General features: G+C 23.9%; 1 protein-coding gene across 1 annotated transcript in view; it reads right to left on the bottom strand.

Moving 5' to 3' along the window:
• Window positions 1-16,025, bottom strand: part of LOC129611234 (nematocyst expressed protein 4) — a 100,967-nt gene extending 84,942 nt beyond the window's left edge. Inside the window, exon 1 of the mRNA XM_055524264.1 lies at window positions 15,649-16,025. Coding sequence (XP_055380239.1) covers window positions 15,649-15,766 — 118 coding nt within the window. The 5' untranslated portion in view covers window positions 15,767-16,025. The remainder of the gene's footprint in view (window positions 1-15,648) is intronic.
• Window positions 16,026-21,266: the final 5,241 nt, after the last annotated feature.

The raw sequence follows: 21,266 nt of genomic DNA, 5'->3' as shown, positions 1-21,266 counted from the left end.
TTTCACATTATTAACAGAAGCGAAATGAAATGCAATGACATAAAATTTATAAGAAAAGAGAAACTCACTACTTTTATGCGAGTAAAACGATTAATGACGTATTTGTACAGTGTCGGATATTAATGACGATTGACTACAAATTTATAATTCGAAAAAATTTCATTGTACTATATCTTTATAGTTAAAATACTATATTATAGTACAACAACTACAGTATGTACAGTTTGTTATTAATTAAATATTTTTGTAGTTTTGTTTACATTAAAGTAATTTTGTTAATTTTTCCAATAGTTTTTAATTTTTTTTTTGTATATAATGGAAAGTTTAATAAAAAATTTTATTTTATATTCACAATATTTGACACAGTGTTGGAAAGTTAATCGTTTACATTTTCTACTATAATTTATAAAGAAATTTTTTACTACTTGTTTAAAATCACCTCTGATTCTTTAAGTAGTAAATTAAGTATTGCACGCATTTTATGGTCATGATACACAAATGCTACTTTATTTATTGTGAGAAGTTAAAAAAAATAGCTGCCGATTTCAAAATTTTAATAAAATTCAATTTTAGTGTTTAAAATAACTTGGAAAGAATTAATAGTATGCAACACATTTTGCGGTAATTAGAGTAAATTAAGTAAAAAGTGAAACTATCCTATGTAACTTTTAATTCTACATGGTACTACATTTAAATTATGTGTATATAATGCCCAAAATCTAATGAATTTTAATAAATATTAAAATTATTTATTCTATTTTGATATCAATGTTTACAATATCCAAAGTAAATATTTTTTAACAGGTGAACACATTCAAGAAATATTCTAAGCATTATAAAATAATTTGTTTTTAAATATAAAAGTATTATGTATAATTTTGTAAACATTATTTACATACATATATTATACATATATCATTATATACGATATACTTAAATGTATAACATAACGAAACTATGTTCGAAACGATGTGAATTAAGCGCCATAGTAATTTTTCTGTGTTGTCTTTCTAATCACATAATTTACTTCTGCGCATATTCTGTTCGGGGGTTAAAATTTTTTTTTTTAATTTTTTTGAAGTAAGAAAGAGATCAATATAGTGTTTATAATTTTATTTGAGTTGTCAGAATTTCCAATTAGGTATGTAATTTTTAAATACGTATGTATGTATGTATGCATTCCCATATAATATGTTAATATTGTTATGTACAGTGATATTTTAAAGTTTTCCCAAATGTTGTTATAAGTTAATTAAAAAGTTAACGTAAGGAGCGTACGTGTAGAATTGTGTATTTTAAAGATTAAAAAAATATAAATTATGCTTATGGGTTATTCTCTTTTATTTTCCTGAATCAAGAGAAACTTTTAAAACAAAACGTATGTAAGTATGCAAGTATTTATAATTATGATTTATTTAAAAAAGTGATTTAAAAATTTTATAACAGTATGTTAAATGTTTCTGTACATAATTGTTAGCTATGTTGAGTAAAAAAAATATTTAAAATTAAAAGATCAAAAAATTAAAATTGATTGGGTTGTTGCATTGATTTTACTAAATGGTTACTTTTATTAAACTTTGACAAAAGTTCGGAAAGATAAACAGCAGTTAACATTAAATGTAGAAGTCAACTGTCATACAATATTTTTAGAGAAAAAGCAATTTTTTAAAATTATTTCAAATTTATAGTAAATATACCATAACTTTTGTTATGGTTTTGATATCGATAAGAAAGAAGTTATCATACAGTTTATGAAAATTTCTGTATATTCAATTGGAAAGTGGAAATCGACAACGTTACTTTCAAAATCAGTAAACTCACATTGTCAACTTACAAGATTCATTCAGTTGCTTACATTTTTCTGTAGTTTATTTCATTTCCAATCAGACTGTTATATAAATTTTAAATAAAATATTTTACGATCGCACTTGTGTTAATTTTCAAAAAATTTCTTAGCTTAGATAATGAAGGAATTTTAAAATTCAAATTCTTTTCGAATACCCTTTGAATATCGCTGAGTTTAACATATTTTTTTAAAGTAGTTGTATGATCCAAAATTCTTACTTAAATTGCGATAGGAAATTGATGAAATATTTTGTATTTGTCAATATTAAAGAAGCTATATTGAGGAGTTTGAGCATTTTTTGTAATTTTATATTTGCCTTACTCATGTTTACTTCAAAATTAAGTATTATACCTCATAGAGAAAGCAAATTTAGAAATTAATTCGATTCAGTTAACAAAATCCCACTAATTTTTGTACATTTGAGTATTGAGGAGCCAGGTTTTTAAGAATGCCTGTTACAATCTTGAAATATGATGAAAGAATTTAAAATTTTATGATATTTCTTCCATACATCCAAATTTATTTTTTTTGGTGCTATAGACAAATATTTCACAGCAATTTTATCGTTTAGAAGACATTTTTTAAATAAAATGGAAATTATCGGAAATATATCAAGTATACGTTCATAGATGTGTACATATGTATGTACATATGAAATCAAATATTGAAACAGGCTGTAATGAAATTTTATATTGTTTCTATGTTAGATGGCAAGGTTAATTTTATTTTTATTAAATATTTGAGCACAAGAGAGTTGTATATCTAGCCTAACTGGTAGTGTAATAAATTTTTAAATGGCGCTATTAATAAGAAAAATAAATTTAATATTAGAAACAATAAAATATAAATTTGCTACTAAAAGTATGCATATAAAAACACAATACTCATATGCGCGTATATAAAATGAAAAATAATATTAATTTTATATAGCAGGATTTCATTGGAAATGAAATTTAATTTTTGCCAGGAAGAAGTAAATGAAAAAATTTTTTTCTTCATTATCCTTATAACAAAAGTATATATGAAAATTATATACATAATATAAATAAAACTTTTTGCAAATATTTACCTTTGTTGTTTGAAATAAAATGAAAGGAAAAATTAATTTTGAACTTACCTGAAAGAAAAAAGAAAAAAAATATAATTAATAAATTATTTACTTTATTACTTAATTTAATTATTCTATATACTTTTTATTTGAAATTCCTATACAAAAAAATATAAACGTTAAATTTATAAAAATAGTAGATTTATTACTTTAATCTTATTAATAAAGGAAATTTCTAAATTTAGAGTGATTTTGCGTATTTGTATTTAGTGAAACTTCACGCGTGATTCGTTACTATATTGTTTACGTCAAATCGTCTTAGCAAAGTTCATATACAAACAATCGCTCCCAAATCATTGAATTATTTAATTATAAATATGTGGGCACCATTTTTGGATTTTTCAATAGGATAGCGAAGTGATGATCGTGTCTGGATTATTTCCCTTGAGTCTTCATTGTCAAAGATTCGCTATAGATTTCAGATTTGGAAAACAGTAGCGAACACTTTTTTGATAAGGTGTCGTTGATTAAAAATTGGTTTGAACGAATTGATTAAATTGGTTTGATCCCTTGAAATGAACAAAATTACATTTTTGCCAGCTTAAATCTATTGAGATTGTAATATTCTGAAATTACAATAAGTTAATCAATTATTTTTAACTAATCAATTATTTTTAACAAATGAAGACTAGGTGCGCATTCTATACACTTTACAAGCTGAAAATTAATAAAATAGGAATCCTTGAATTATTAAATTTATATATTTATTGGAGAAAAAAAATGGCATGAAAATACATTGCGAGTATTTCCTCAGTATATAGTGCCTAAATCATAGGATGTTGGAATACGACTGATATAGCAAATTAGAGTTTAGTTAATAGGATGGAAATCCTACGCACTCAAATTAGAAAAAGCTGGATTGTATGTCATATAAATTTTTGGGTTTTTTAAAAAACAATTTAGATTAGCTTAATGTTCTACGTACTGAGCTCTCAATTGTGCTATGAACGTTGTCTTTTTACATAAGTTTTACCTGAAGAGGAGGACAATGGTATACACAGCATTATACCTAGAGATACAGGACACCCATATGTATATTCAATATATTTCTTTGAATTTTTCGTGTATTTCTCATAACTTCGCGATTTTCTTGAATTTTTGTAAATTTTTTCATGTAAAATTTTTAATTGAAATTAAAGTTTTGTTAATTTTATTAAGAAGGTGCATGTATAATGTAGATTTTTATCTAACTCAAGTTACATTATTCTTTTCATATTAAAAATTTTAAAAACTTTTCTAATATTTCCGTTTTTGTTTTTGTGCTTCTTTCATCACACAGAAAATTTTTCAAGAAAGTTTTTTCACTTCCTCCACACAAAATTTTACTTTTATTTTTACTTTTTTTTTTTTTACTTAAAATACATTTTTGAATATAAGCGTAATTCATGTTGTTTTCAAAAATAAAACAAATTACAAACATATAAACATATGTAGATAAGCTTATAAAATTTGTGTATAAGAAAAAGTCTTATATACTTTTATAAATCATAAGGGGAACGAACCGATGATGAGTCTTAAATTTTTTTTTTATTGAAGATTAACAAAATTAAAGTGACTGATGAATAAAGAAATTGAGAGTTTTTTTTTGAACAGCTAATGATTCATTATCTGCTAAACCCGTAGGATATCGCGAAATCAAAAAAAAAATATTGATTTTTGATTGATAACAGATGAAAATTCAAAACTGTAGAATTTTCAATTCAAGCTGCAACTAATCAAACTTGGTTGTGGCGATAAAACAAGATCTATTTCAGCGTGATCTTAGATTTAAGGGTAGGCAGATTTTTTTTTTCAAAGAATTTTTCCGAAATTTAAAGTATATAGAAATATTTAGTTTTCTGTTGTTAAAATATTTTACAAAATGAAAATTTAGGAGATTTTATTGCTTAAAAAAATTTCTTAAATAAAATAATTTGTATTCCGTAATTTAGAACAGTAATGGGAAATAAATGCAATTTAAGCATTGATGTTGGAGTTTGTTAAATGTTGCATACCGTTAGGCGCAATAAATTGTATAAAATAATCTATATTCATTTTCAATTTTCGTAATTTTTTTTATTAAGGGTTCAGGCATGCATTTTTTTTTTGTTTTGCAACTATTTGATTGCTTTTTTGTATTCTATAGGTTTATATTCAAGCGGACACATATGAAACTGCATGATTGCATGCAATTAAGTAATCAAATAGATTTCAAGTTTTAGTTAACGTAATCGATTTGAATTGACGCAATAGTTTAGAACGTGCTTAGATGCGCGCAATAGTTTTATAATCAAGCAACACTTTCAAAATTAAATATTGCATGTCTGCTTGAGATCTAACGTGTTCAGTTACAATTTAATTAATTCTTTAATATTCATTTTTGAAACAAATGCACGAAATTTAAAATTAATCGAACACCGGTTTCTCTACGACTTTTAAAATATTTATTTTTTATTATAAACGACCAAATAGAACAATAACGAACAATTTGAAATTTTAAAAAGAAAAAAAAAAAAATTTTTGTGGTATCTTGTATTTTCTTTTCAAATCAACCGTAAAATAAATGAAAAATTATTGTCACGCCGCAATATGACAAAAAAACAGAAAATCATTTTCTTTTTCTATAATCATTTTCTTTTCATATGACTATTGTTATTTTTTTCTGTGTTCTTTTGGATTTGACAAGAATTCAAGTACATACACCACAAAAAAAAAGAAAACAAAACCAAAAAAAATTTTCATAACGCGTACACCATAACTGAACGCCATACGATCAAACCCATGCATGTTGTGCATGTAAGTTTGTCTATGTGTGAATATTTTCACCTAGTCAGAAATTTTTCTCATTTTTTTTGATATTTTTTATTTATGAAGTTGTTTTTTATTTTTCATTTTAGATTAAATCGTTTTATGAAATTTGGCAATAGTATAAAGTGTCAATTTGTATATTGGTGACAATTGAACAATAGTGATGTGACATTGTACTTGTATACTTTCGATACATTTTCGATTTCATGTCATGTGTACCTGCCTGACTCATATTTTTATTTTTGGTTTTTGTTGAAAATTTTTTAAATTTCATTTTTAAGAATAAAATGATTTTTTTCTTTAGTTTCATAGGTAAATAAATGAAAATTAATGAAATGGAAAATATATTCTAAATGTAATTTATTTTGATATTTTGTGAATTTTAGTTTTAGCACAGCAATAATTTTAACATAGTAGATTCTAGAGCATTAATTTTGACTCTATTGTATTGTTGTTCAAATTTGTCAATTTGTCACTAAAAATCTATTGTAACGAATTTATTGTAGTGTTTTTTTTTTTTTAATAAAATGCACTATGACAGCATTGTGGAGTAGTTTTATAGAAGCATGGTACATGAATGATGGAATGGAATTTAAGAAAGCAAATCAATAGAGAATATGTATATGTGTACGTTCAAATAAGGAAAAGTCACTAATTGAAGTTTGACTCGTTTTCAAATAAAATAAATAGATTTACTACTTGTTAGGTCTGTCTGCGTACTAAAAATATATTAGAAAAAAATGTAAAAATGAGAGGTGTAAGAAACCTTAACATTTTCGTAGTATTTTAATTATTGTTTTTCTTTCTGCTTTCAAATATCAAATATAACATTTTCAAATATCAATTTTTATAATGACGCGATTATCATATATACCACCTTTTAATTTTGTTGGGCTCATATTTTAATGCAATTATATCTTTCCGTAATACATATTATGCAACAATATTATTTAATAGTCTCCAAGTTCTCATTATTATTACCAAATATACCTTTGCTTCAAAATTCTGTGCCCTCGACATCACTACATTAATCTGCAGATACCTCTAAGAAAAGTAACATTAAAAATAAAATTGATCGAAGGGCTACATTCAGGATAGTACACAAACAGACCCTGTGATTTTGATTTCTTCTATGTATAATTATAATTATACTGCCATATTTTTTTTGGTCTGTGCGTTATATTGTCACATTGGTGATATGAGTTTTTTTTTTTAATAAAATATATTGAACTTTAATTGCTATACATATTTATTATAAAATTTCGATAAATAAAATTTCGAAATTGACAGACGTTGTAGGGTATAAAAGTATGGTATGAAAAAAGCTAAAACATAATATAAGTACGTGTTATATACATGTATGTATGTAATAGTTTCTTGAAAAATTGAAACAACTGACAATTATTATTTAATGATTTTCTTTTTTCCATTTTTAAAATTTTTTGTTATACATATATTCCGTTCTGTATATAGCTTTTTTTATATATTATTTTTACTGTGGGCAGAACAAAATTTGATTCTTATTAATATTTTCATAAGATAATTTTGAATTTTGATACTGCGAATTTAGCTAATATTGCGAATTTGGCCAATACTACTCACACTTTTCGTTAAATTTAATAGTATATTGTGTAGTCGACATTCATTTCAAAATAAATATAGTAAATTTATTTAATATAAACAAATATTGTGAAGGTCAAGATGTAGAAAATTTACTTATTCAAATAATGTGAAATTGTTTTATTTGTACATATTGTTGATATAGTTTTCACTTCTAAAATATAAATGATGCCACACATTCCATTTATACACATTTAAAGATTTTTTGTTAATTAATTAATTTTTAAATTTTATTAATAAGCTTTCTGTAAAATAAATAGTTTTTAAGGTCAAATATTATACGATAGCTCATTTTTTATTAAAAAAAAATCTAAAGGGCTCAAACGAAAATAAACAAAACAAATTAAAAAAAATTAATCAATTTTCAAAAAAATAATTTACACCAAAAATTCTTTTTTATAGGCATACCTATAGGATTTCTAACAGTTGATTCATCAAATAAATTATACGGTAAATTTATTCTAGATTTATTTAATGAACGGTACATTAAATAACAACAAAATGTTGTTATCAAAATTAATATTAAATATGATCCAATCATCATTGACAGCAGTAACGATGAATGCGTAAAATTTATTTCTTCATCATTTTCTTCTTCTACTTCTTCTGCATCATTAAAATAATGCGTACTGTTATAAATCAATGACGCCATTTTAAATTTTTCTTTAATTTAAATTTTTTGCTTTTTTTTTAAATAATACAACTTTATTTTGCTTTTATTTTTTTTATATTATTTTCTCTTTGTAATTTGTATTTAAGAATATAATTTGAATTTAATATTTATAAAGGACCCGCTTTTCAACTTAAAGTTAATAATAAACTGTGGACTGAAAGGAATTTTTTATTTAAGAGAATGGAAAAAAAAACATATTTTTGGGCCTTTTTAACAAATTTTTTGTCACTTTTCACATTTTACGTTTTGGAAGCAAAAAAATGTTATACGTATAACACGAACGTATGTTACAAATTTAATATTTTATTTATGAGGTCTGAATGGTGCTTTCAAATGGATTGTGAATATGTAAATAGGAAAAGAGAGAACCATGAAACATGATGAATTGGGAAAATATTTTAATATACATTTAAAGCGTGAAGTAAAGCGTGTGTGTGGCATGAAATTGTATATTAAATTATTGCTTGAAGTTATTGCTTGAACTACTCATAATATTGCGACTAAATAACAGAATGTTGGTAATGCTTTGATTTTTTCTCTTTAAATTTCTTAAAAATAAAACAAATTTCGATAATTATTGAGGAATTTTTCAATATAATCAGAGAGAAAGATTTTAATATGAGTAAGTCAGGCCAGTCATATTATAAAAATAAGTAAATAAAAGTTAAAAGTATTAGTAAATTAATAACATCGAATATTTTTCTAAAAAATTTCAGAATTAATTAAGGGAGAATATGAGCAATGAAAAATTTTAATAAAATTATTTAATTTTTTTTTTAAATATCACTCATTTATATATATGTACATATATACTCACTATTTTGAGAAGCTCTCTTATATACGCTCAATACTTCATTATCGTACTATTTCGGTCATTCTTTATTTTGCAGTAGTTTTCTCTTTTCATACATTATTTATTTATTTCTCGGAATTTCGAAAATTCATATTGATTTAAATCAAAATTAAATTATTCGAATTTTAATTAAATTATTTAATATTGTTATATTTAAATACAAATTGAGATTCTTGATCACATTTTTACAGTATCAAAAGACTATTATTGTTTTTTTTTTTTTTGCTAAACGGCAGTCTCAGCAGGAGACTCTGAAAATAACAAGTTTTCGAAAATTTTATAATTGAAATTTAAAAAAGTATAATTATAACATTTTGTAAGTACATTAATGTTAATCATTTTTTGAGCTTATTAATTACAGAAATACGACAACAACAGCAAGTATGAATTAAATTTAATGTTAATGAATATGATTTCGAATCCCTGCTTTTCTTTGTTTGCTTTTCTTTTTAGGGGCAAGAAGGATATTTTTTTATCAAATGAAATAACTTAATTATTATGGAGTCGAAATTACTTTAAATTCATTATGAAAATGAGTTATAAAAAAAAATATTGTTTTATTGTTAAGAAAATCATTTATTTTTTATTTTATAATAGAAAAACTCAATTATACACAAAATAGCAATAAGAAAAAGTATTGTATGACAAAACAAGAAAAAAAATACAAAATAAAAGGACTTTTATACTAGATCCTTTAGGTCTTTAGGGATTATAAAAAAAAAGAAAAAATAATGGCAATAAAAATAAAAAAAAATTTTTTGTTTATTTTTTTTATTGTTTTGTTCTTTCAGTTATTCAATCAATTTTACGTTGTTTTCATTAAGTTTTTCACTCTCCAAGTTATTCTAGGAAATGTCTTTCTGGCATGTTGAAAAGAAAATGAAAATTTCTGATATTTACAACAACAATACATGAAAATGGAAAACAGAGGAAAAGAACAAATGAGGGTAGAGCTCTAAACAAAACACACCAAAGAAAAAAGAAAAGTAGGGTGTGGAATTTTAAATCATTGAATAAAAAACAACAAAGAAAAAGAAGAAGGAAATAAATTCATTTCTATACTAAATTAAAATGTTAAGATCCCAACTTATTTATTATTAGCATAGGTTTGTTGAATAAAATATAAAACAGAAAAAAAAGAACAAGAAACAAAAATTTCAAAAATTAAAACGGTGATTGAGGATTGAGGAATTTTTCTTTTCCTTTCGGTTTCTCTTGTTTTTTTTTTTATTGAATATTTTAGTTTTTAAATTGAATATAAAAATCAAAAGTATATAGAATATTTTATGAGTGTTATTGGCGGTGTGTATACATGTGTATGTTCTATATTTAAACATTTTTTAAATTCAAATTTTAAAATGGAAAGTATGTCTCTGTATTGTTGTTGCTGTTATGATAACAATGAAGTTTTGTTACTTTTGCTAGTTCTTACATTTACAAATTACATTAAATATTTTATAGTGGTTAGATTTTCTTATAAAGCGAAAGGGAAATTTTTTTTTTGATTGCTAAACAAAGGATCAGTTTTTAAAAATAATTTAATTGAATTTGTAAATATTTTGAAATTTTTTCACTATAGATTAAAATAATTTGTAATTCAATTCCAATATTCATTCAAAAATATCGAAGAAAAAATTAAAAAGAAATGTTGAAAATTTTTGGGTTGGTGTATTTTAGGTACGTACGGCATTAGTAGATTTACTTGTACTGTATATACACACATACATATATATGAATTATTCAACACATTTAGAATGAAAGTAAAGTACCATATTCGTTACACTATAGTTGTTGTATACTTGGCAACTATTTTAGTTGCATTGTTAAACTCTGGGCTCTCCGTATTAATTGGTAAGATATAACACAAATACAATATATACAATTTAAATTTGGCAAATAATTGTAGACTGGTCTTTTAATTAGATACACTTATTTATGCCAAGTTAACAATTTAATTTTCAATATCACAATTTGTTTTAATCCGCAAAAGAAGGCTACTCTTTGGTGTGTTGCTATTTAATTTAAATTTAAGAGTTAACAAAATGATACCATTATCAAATATTAGCCCTATAACATTTAGGAGTTCTTATGTATTTTACCATTTCGATTACTTCATTTAGATTCTGCTATTGTTCGTGTTGCTTTTTTCATATTACAATATTTTATGTACAACAGCTACAACATAACAACTCAAATAATTTTAATAAAAACTGTTTAAGAACATTGGTTCTAAATCCCTTGATACAAAATATTAGGAAAACATTTTTAAGGTTATGACGCAGTCCCCAGTATAACTATTTAATTTCAAATTTTTTTTGAGTAATATTTTCAAAAATTCATAAATTTTATATTCTTTGGCAAAACTTAATTAATTTGCTGTGATACTTTTTTTTTAATAGAAAATCTCGTTACTTGCTAAAAAAAATTTCATAAATTTTTAATTATTTTTATATAATTAAATATTTATTTTACTAAATACATACATACACACATATGCATATGTATATTTTGTTATAAATCTTGTTATTAAAATCTAAAATTATGGCATGATAAAGAAAATCTTTGAAAAATTCTTGAAAATTTTTATTCCTTTAATTATTTTCCATGGAATAAAATGTAATTTTGTTGTTCATGGTTTCTTTATTTTTTTCCCTTTCTTAGTTCTTGCATTAAACTTTCCCAAGAGTTGAATATATTCTATATGGGAATCAGAATACATATAATACTATAATTATGGTATATAACAAAAGTTGTCTTGAAATATACATACATGCACACACAAGAATAAAATAAATTTCCACTTATGAGTAAAAAATAAACTATAAAAAATTTTCTAGGAATGTTTTTATTACTTCTTTTTTTTTGCATTTTCCTATGTACTCGTATAAGAAAATCAACTGTACAGTAATAACAACAACAATAAGGAAAATATATTCAGTCGCGGGTGATGGAAAGAGATAAAAAATGAAGGTTCTTAACCTAAATTTTATGTATATGTATAAATATAATATGCATATATATGTAAATTTGTATTTTTCCCCTAATTAGTGATGTGTCATAATTACAGAAATACATGTAGAATACTATGAAAATAACGTGAATTACAATTATGTATGAGCTGCAATATCTTATATTATGTATGTACGTATATGTATATTTATACATATATATACATTATTTAAAAAATTAATCTATGTACGTACATATATATGTATATAAAAAAATAGAATATCTAAAATATTAATAATTTTGTGTTTGTTTTTCTTTTCTCGGAAAATTATGTTGAAATTTTATTATTTTGGATATTGTACCGCTGAGTATAAATAAACATGATGACCATTTTAATTTTGAATATTTTAGTTTTAAAATAAGAAAAGAAAAAAACTTATTAACTTAAATTTGCGTATAATTTAGAATTTAAAAAAAAAGCAACATTTCATTTTTTGTTTTCGTTTTTAATTGGCGTTCTTCGTATATATGATTTTGGATATTATGGAGACAAAAAATTCTTTTATTCGTACAAATATTTCGAAATTGTCTATAAAAATATTTTATGATGCGATCAAAGACCAAAATTATCAAAGATTTGAGTTTGCATTAGTTGTCGCGCATTATAAAAATATTTCAATATATTTATATAGCTTTACATAGTTTTTATAGTTTTTTATGAATATTTTTATCACTTTGCCGGCCGGGACCGGTCATGTGTTAAAGCCTTTTTACACGCTACAATATTAATACAATATCGCACCAATATTGTAAAAAAATTTTATGAAAATCTTATTTGTGAATTATAATGGCCGATATCGTAACAATATCGTAAAAATTGAATGAATTCAACTAAAAAAGTTTGCGATATTTTATCACTGTCTTACAGCGTGAAGACTCTCCTAAATAATTTTATTTTATTTGTAAAAAATGTAACAGGGACTGCTAACATTATACTTTTGGTTTTTTTGCAAAAATTAATCCAAGTACGTGGTGTATTTGAATTTTTTATCATAATTTAAGCATATTTAAAAAAATGTTGTAAAATATAAGACCCCAGTTTTGTTTTCCTCAACATAAATAACCTTAATAGGAGTTTATTTACACTTCCATATATAATTATGAGCAACACGAAATACTCGTTGTTGTAGTTTTTGTGTGAAATTAACGGGCAGCAAGGTGTTAAAATAAGTAATTCAAATCGGAAGAAAAAATATAAAAATTCTGTGCGCTAATTATTGAATTTTTATGCTGCATTTTTAAAAATAAAATTATTTAATGCAAATTAAAATTAATTTTAATTGCATATATTTACGAGTTGAAATGTGTTATATGTGTTATAATGTGTGTAGATTGGAACCGAAATCAAATAATACTGATTTTAATTTATTAAAATTAAATTGTATTTGAATTTTCCATTTTTTTTTAAATAGCTAAACATTTTACAAATAATTCTTATCGACATATACGAGTATTTATGTAGATCAATTAGAATTAACAATTATAAATATTAATTAATTCTGTGTTAATTGAGGCGACGCTGTCATGCAAATTGTTGTTATTATGCAACATCAGTTTATTATGCAACATCAGTACTGTACAAATTCTTAACATTACATTAGTACTATATAAATCTAAGTAAACATTACAACATTTTGAACAAGGGCTCTCCTATATTATCAAATAAGTTTGACATACATGGAAATTTTGACAATTTCAATTCATTCAATTTTGGACGTAGGTGCGAAAACTTCCCTTTCGTTGTAAGTTTTCATTTTCTGTTTTTTGCATTATTTTTCTATTGTAGATACAATTTATACAAGCAGATTAGAAGCACCATTAATTTTTTTTTCTTTAAATAAGCTTCATTAATTTCGATGTCTTGTGATTCGATGTTATTCAGCCAAACTCACTATAAAAATAACACGCGATGTGTATTTACATTTATTTTTAATTCAAAAACCACGTGCTTAAAGACTTTTTTTTTAAATATACATACAAGTATATAAAAAATCAATTTAAATTTACCAAGAATTGGCAACACTATGTAGTGTATAAGAAATTACTGCCAAAATAACAATATTAAAATTCTGAAAATAGCACAAATCATCGTAATTTTATATAGAAAAAAAATTTCATTTGATAAGAAGAATTAAAATTTGACGCTTTTCAAAGATTTTTTTTTTTGTTGCAAAAGAATTTTTAAGAGACATTTTACGATATTACATACATTTATTATTCTTTTAAAGTATTTTTTATTTAAAATTGAATGAACTGCAATGAATGAATTTCTATTTGAAATGACATATAAAAGTGGGATCAGTTTGGGGTTAGATTTTTTTTTTTCATTAACGTTGAAATAATAACTATAATATCGAACTTATAATGAAATATTTCAAATTCCTAAATAATTACTAAATCAAAAGCAATTGAAAAGGAGACTGGGTAGCGACTTGCCACAACAAATTTTTATGTATATGAAAGGATGAAAGTATTTAATTAATATATATAAAATTAAATCATTGCTAACAAAATGTTGTTGCATCTCGATGGTGAATTGCAAAGATATGTTAAGTAGGAAATTTTTCATCAAAATACGATTTTTTACACCAATACAAATTTCGAATGGTTCTTTTGGTGTGGTAAAGATTTCAGTGCCGTAAGTGTATTAGTTTGCGAGATCGGGATGGTTGAAATAAATTAAATGCAAGTTCGAAGTCGCCAAAAAAAGATATCAAAATTGGCTTCTTAGAATGCTTATGTTACAAAAACTGATTGAGTGATGAAAAACAAATGTATGCAAAGCGCATCAGTTAGTATTAGCAATTTTAAGACTACTGGCCATTTTATGTTAAGTGCACGTTCTCTTATGCAATTACTCAAATTTTATTAAAAAATTTGAAACCAAATTAAATTAATTTGAAGTCAAAAACTAATTTAAGTAATTTAATTACAAACCAACAAGGAAAAAAAAACGATATTTCTTTTTGTAATTGTGTAAACTTTTAAAACGATCTCCTTTAAAATATTAAATTTGCTACTTAGTATTTTGAGCTTTACCATCGATATATTGTTTCTTTACTTAAAAATTTAAAAATTAATTTTTCTTATGTAAGAACTAACTCAATAATTTTTTTATAAATTTCGTTACGCTATTTGAATATTATGAGATGTTTATAAAATTTTCAAAATTACACGGTATTATAATATGTTCTGGAGAATAGCACTGTGCTATTGTATTTTGAACTAGTTATACTAGAGTTGACAATTATATATATTTCTGGATTTTGTCAAACAATGTTTTTTTTTTTTAATTTAAAATATAATTTATTAAAACAAATATTGTCCAGCTTTATATTAATGAAGTCCTTTTATGATTTTATTAAACCTGCTTATTCCTAAAATGAATAATTTTTGTGAAAACCCTCAACTATAAATCCAATATGCACGTGTATAGAATAAGATTTTTCACATAAAACAGAAAACTGCAATTTATAAAAATGCATAATTAAAAATTTAATTAAAATATTTATAAATTGCATTTAACAAAAAATTATATGAACTGTTATTATGACATGCTGTATAGTACAATGAATACATATACACATGCACCTACATAAGCTACCTATTTAGGTTAATATTAGTTATATTTCTATATTTTGTTTTTTATTAGAATAGTGGTTTAAATTCTATATTAATAATTTATTAAATTTTTAATTAAGATCATGTTGTCAACTATCGCACACATATACTGCAATTGACAATAAACTTACCTTGAAATATTGGTGTACGTTTACGTTGAAGGAAATTTTTTCTAAATATAAAATATAAAATAACTATAAATAGAATAAATAAACCTATTATAAAATATGGAATAATTATTTCACTCATAATTATTTTTTTTTTTTTCTACAAAATTTTGAATTTATTAAAACTCCAGTTTAAATAATTTTTATATAATAAGGAACTTTCGTTTTCAGTTTATATAATAGTTGAACGGGTATAATTGAGTGTAGTATGTATTGTAAGGGGCTTATATTAAACGGCTTTAATTTGCGATTAAAAATTTACACTTAATATTTGACATTTGCTTGTTGTCTTTTCATAAATTTATTTTTAATAATTATTCTTTTTCTTTTTCTTATACACCTTGTTAACTTTATATTTTATACATATATGTATATGTGAGTATGCTTTTAAAAAATAAAATATTTCAGCCTTATTTCTTTGTTCCAATTAAATATGTATGTATGTATTTATGTATATAAGATTATATACTTTATGATTAAGTGATTATATGTTTTATTTTTGATTTTTTATTATTCTTGTTTTTAATCAGAAACTTTTAACGACATTTACTGGTGTTACTTTTTCGACAGATTTCCCGATACTAGAAGTAAATGATGCACGGAAAATATGAGAACGTATTTTTTTATTTTTTTTTTTTATTTAAACAATTTTACTTTTTGGATAGAAAAGAAAAAAAAAATGCTCATGGGTAATTCTGTGAAAATCTGCCATTAAAAATTATGTAGTGTTGCTTTACTTCATAGAGATTTAGAATTAAGGTGAAAACACATAGAATTTATCAGTCGAAATATTTAGGTGTATAAACTTTATATGTTTAATTTTGACACTAAATTCATACCAATCAAAGATTTATTAATATTTTTATAAATGACTAAGTTATTTATGATTAGCCAAAATATTTCAAATGAAAAGAAACAATTAATACGATCGTGATATCGTAATGATACACCAAAGAATGACACTTGTCAGTAAATGCATATTTAAAAATTTGAATTTTTGTTAAACTTATTGTCAAATTCGAAAATATACTAGACACGGCCCAAATGTAAAACTTATTGTCACAAAAACATATTATCTCTTGTAGATTTACAATTAATTTTATTTTAAATTTTCAAAATAAATATTGTATAGGTGGCGTCACAAAAGTGACAAAATTAAATCTTAATTCTGACATTAAACTGTTATAAATAAATATATACTCGTATTTCATAAATTATAAAATGTCAGTAAGTTTAAAAAAGTTATAACATTAATATATTAGTGCTCCTAAATATATGCAATTTTATTTCGAATTAACAATTTAAATAGCTATGAAATATTTTCATTTTATTCTCATTTCAGTCAAAACTAAAAAAAAAGGCTTAAATTTTATTATTTGTTTATATTTAGTGAATAAAATTTGAAAAAAAAATTTGATATACATAAAATCTATTCAAGCACATTTACACACATTTTAATTTTTAATTAATTAGCTGTTCAAAGTTAGGAGTAGCGGTGGCGACGGTAACTAAATGTCTGAAATTTTAATGCGCGATTGATTTGTTGAAAACAAAAACAAAAAAAATTTTTTTTTTTTCATTGATAGCTTTTCAAAATTTTTGAAAAATCTTTTGTTTATATTATTGGGCTGCTATGTAAATATGTACATATATGTATATAAATATAAACATAAATGTGGACATAATAATATGTTTATTTTGTATTTACAGTTAAAATATATTTATAGAACAATTTGTGAATGTGATAAATAAGTGTACTATTTGTTTTTGCTTTTATTGTGCTCTCTTTTTATGACTAAAAGAAATTTCTATTTTAAATTAATCTAAAAATATAACAAAAAAAAAATAAAAGTTTTACTTCAATAGCTTGAATTGAGATTTTTTATCTCAAAATAGCAAAATTAGTGATTCAGAAAGAAACAATTATATTGCATATTATCGATTATATTAATCTGGTCGGTGATTACTTTATAATTATCGATCTTAAACATCTTAATAAATCCAAAAAGAGAAAAAACTTGAATTGCCGTATGCGTATAGTATAGATTGTGTTTAAATTGGAAGTGATTAGGGCAGAAAATAAGAAAGAGACCCATAGGTTGCATATAAAAATTATTTGTAAAGGATTATTAAACGTGTTTCGCGATCAAATATTGTAGAACACTAAAATACCACATCAGCGCTTACTTTGACCATTAACAGCTTGAGTTTTTTTTTTTTTACAAAATTATCACTTCAATTAAGCACCATTTAATTTACAAAAGAAATGCTATTCCAAAAATGAGCACAATGTCAAATAATAAAACAAAAAATAAAAGTCAATTATCACAAGAGTATAAAATGTGCACTTGAACCTACGAAAATTACACAGTAAATTAATTTTAATTAATTTTTTTCTATGTAAATAACCAAGAGAATTCCTTTAGAATTTTATAGAAGTGGCTGTAATTATTGTAATACTTAATTACCATTATATAGCTATACGAAAATAAAAGAAATTCCATAAAATTAATTAATTCCATCGTTAACATCATCATCCTAAGTGAAAATAATGAATCATTATAATACAATAAAATTTTCATGACTTTTTTTTCCTACAAAAATAAAATTTCATGTTAATCCTATGGAATATATGTTAATCTATCCATTCTATAGTATATGGGAGCAAAAAATTCACTGACAGACAATGTAAAAATAATTAAAACAAAAAAATAATATAAAAGAATAAAGTTGTTTAACAAAAAAAAGGAATAAAAAGGAAAAAAAATTCAATTGACATTTTTCAGGTAATTTAAAAAGCGGTAAACCACAAAAGTTCCAACAAAATCCTGATTTAACATTGGCATGCTATATAAAAAAAAATTTTTACTATGTATTATGAAAACGTGCTATAAATGAGGATGCTAACCATTTTTTTCTAATAAAAATTCTAAAATAGTCAATTACATAATAATATTTTTTGCTGCTAAAAATTTTTTTGCCAAATGAAATTTAGCCATTTTGAAATTTTAATTGGTATTTGATTATTTAAAATTCAAATTCGAATTTATAAATTTCATTGGGTGCTAAAATTAATGTTTTAAATTAAAATGGGTAGGTGCCGCAATCTGGAAGAGTTTGAAAACTATTGTTGTTGGCAAAAAAAATTTATTTGATAAACAATAATTTACAAGTTATTGAATTTTGTATAAGTACCAAACAAGATATTCAGATTATTTCGAACTTCTAGTTAATATAGTGCCTCTAAAAATGTAAATTTGGCGAGATGACGAACTTTCAAGAAATTCGACTAATTAATTTCTTAGATAAAGTCAGAATTGTAAAATCAACTCCTCGCAAGAAAATTTGTTGATTGTTTTTATGAAATGGCCAAAAATGTAAAATCAGCCGATGTAGTAAAAGCCAGTTACTGACGCCTGATAATCAAAAACTATAAAAATTTGAACCCAAAGAGTGTCTAGTCGATAAGGCAACAATATTTGATCAAGTAAAGTCAGATATCGAACTCGGTTCAATCAAAATTAGGATTCATGGGAGCACAGACAGGCAGGCAGACAGTCAGACCGCCAAAATTTAGTGCCCTCACATAAACTTGTGTTATTGTATGTAATCCGCTCGCTAACAATAATAAATTTTTTCCAAAAATCAAAATTGGATGTTCGTTAAAATAGCGAACAAAAATAATCTCAACATAATTTATTTTTTTCTCAAGCTTTGAACCGTTTTTTAAGGTCAAGAACTTTTTTAACTAATACTCAAATATTTTATCTTAAATTTGAACGTTTATTTTCGGATGTTTCTAAGGATTAAAAACAAATTTAATAAAATTCTTGGAAAATTTTAAGAGAATTTTCGGTATAGTGTCCTTTTTTTCTGTTTTTGTTTTCTTTCCTCCATTTTATATTGATATGGTAATCATACTTTTAACATGTTATTTATCTGTTTATCAATAAAAGGTATACTGTCCTTCATTTGAAATTTAGCTTTCCTTTTAAAATATTTTTCTTTTTGATTATTTGAAATAGCATTATCTCTTTATCTGGATCATTATAATCATAATTTTAAAAAAAAATGGTTCACATTAAATATTTAACGAAGGAGAGAGAAAATGGAAAGAGTAACGATAAAATTGATCAAAAATTTTATATGTGTATATGAAATAATTGTTAATCGTTTTAAAAATGTTGAATAAGAAGAAGAACGAGAAAGAAACGGTATTTCACATTACTATTGTAGGATATCGTTCCAAATTACATTGAACTTAACAAAACTTACGGTTTTTCTCTAAATTGAAATTAAAAATTGAATCAATGGGTTTTGTGAAAAGTGTCAAAGCTCAGTTTGGGATTTAAATAAATAATATCTTTCATTTTACGGAATGATTTTCTTCCGTTCAGAACAATTTTGTTTCCGTTCGGAACGTTTTACTTCCATTCGTTAACAATAAATGTTCAGAAAAAAAAAACATACACATAACCAAAATAAGTGAGTGTATATGAATATAGTTCAAAATGCCTAGCGATTATCTTTGCTTTGAGTTTTTCTCACACTTCAATAATAATTGTTAATTAGTATTATGGGGAATTGTTGTATATGGAAGTAGATACCTACCTAGTTTCCATTAATGTACAAAAAATTGCTGCCAAACAACGATAAATATTGATATAGGTAACAAAATATTAAAGTCGTTAAAATTTGAAATCGGTTTAGACAATAAATGTTTTTTATTGTTTAAATGGAAAAAAATTGTTTTTGATGAGACCTACTCGAAAATAAGAGGGAATGAATAAGGCAAAAAATTCTGTTCCTACAGGAAGCGTAATTTTTACTGATGTCTAAATTTTTTTGCGTTTTAGTTTTATCATTTTTCAGTGCACAAACTACAAGATTACGATATTACGTTAACATTGATGAATACAAAAACTACAGTCGCAATACTTTTGTATTACGTTACCGTAAACTGTACATCGGACTATTCTTCTTTGAAAATGCAGCTGGTGGGACAATAACGGTCAATGGTATTCGCTATAGCGACATGCTGGATTCTCATGTCGCTATACCGAACCTTGCAATCTTGCAATTTTGTGCCAATACCTTGCAATTTTGTGCCAAAATTGCAAGATATAGGTGTGGACGGCATGTGATTTCAACAAGACAACACCACACGCCGTGCAGCCCGAGAAATAAGTCAATTACTGATCAAGAGTATATTACCGAAAACTGTTCATAATACCGTATTTATGCCTTAATGATGATTATATTACTTTCATGCGATTTTCATAATACCTTTCCAAATTTTCCAATTTTAACTGAATAGTATCGAAGAATTTTTTTGTATTATAAGAATTTAAAAAAAATTTTTTTAATAGAAAACATTTATTTTTTTTATTTAAAAATGTAATAAATTTTATGTATAATAAAATATAAAAATAACACGTACTCTGCATATATAAAAAAAGGACGATATAAGATGAAAATAAAATTAGGATACTTTAATTTTTTAACAAGGCAAAATATAGGGATCCTTTTTTTTTGTGTTACAGAAAAAAAAATTTAAAACCTATAAAAAAATTCTCATTCGT

This window comes from Condylostylus longicornis, unplaced genomic scaffold, assembly GCF_029603195.1.
Source record: "Condylostylus longicornis isolate FDR11 unplaced genomic scaffold, ASM2960319v2 ptg000048l, whole genome shotgun sequence".
Taxonomy (NCBI): Eukaryota; Metazoa; Arthropoda; class Insecta; order Diptera; family Dolichopodidae; genus Condylostylus; species Condylostylus longicornis.
The sequence above is the reverse complement of the archived record's forward strand: the minus strand, read 5'-3'. Positions and strand labels throughout refer to the sequence as shown.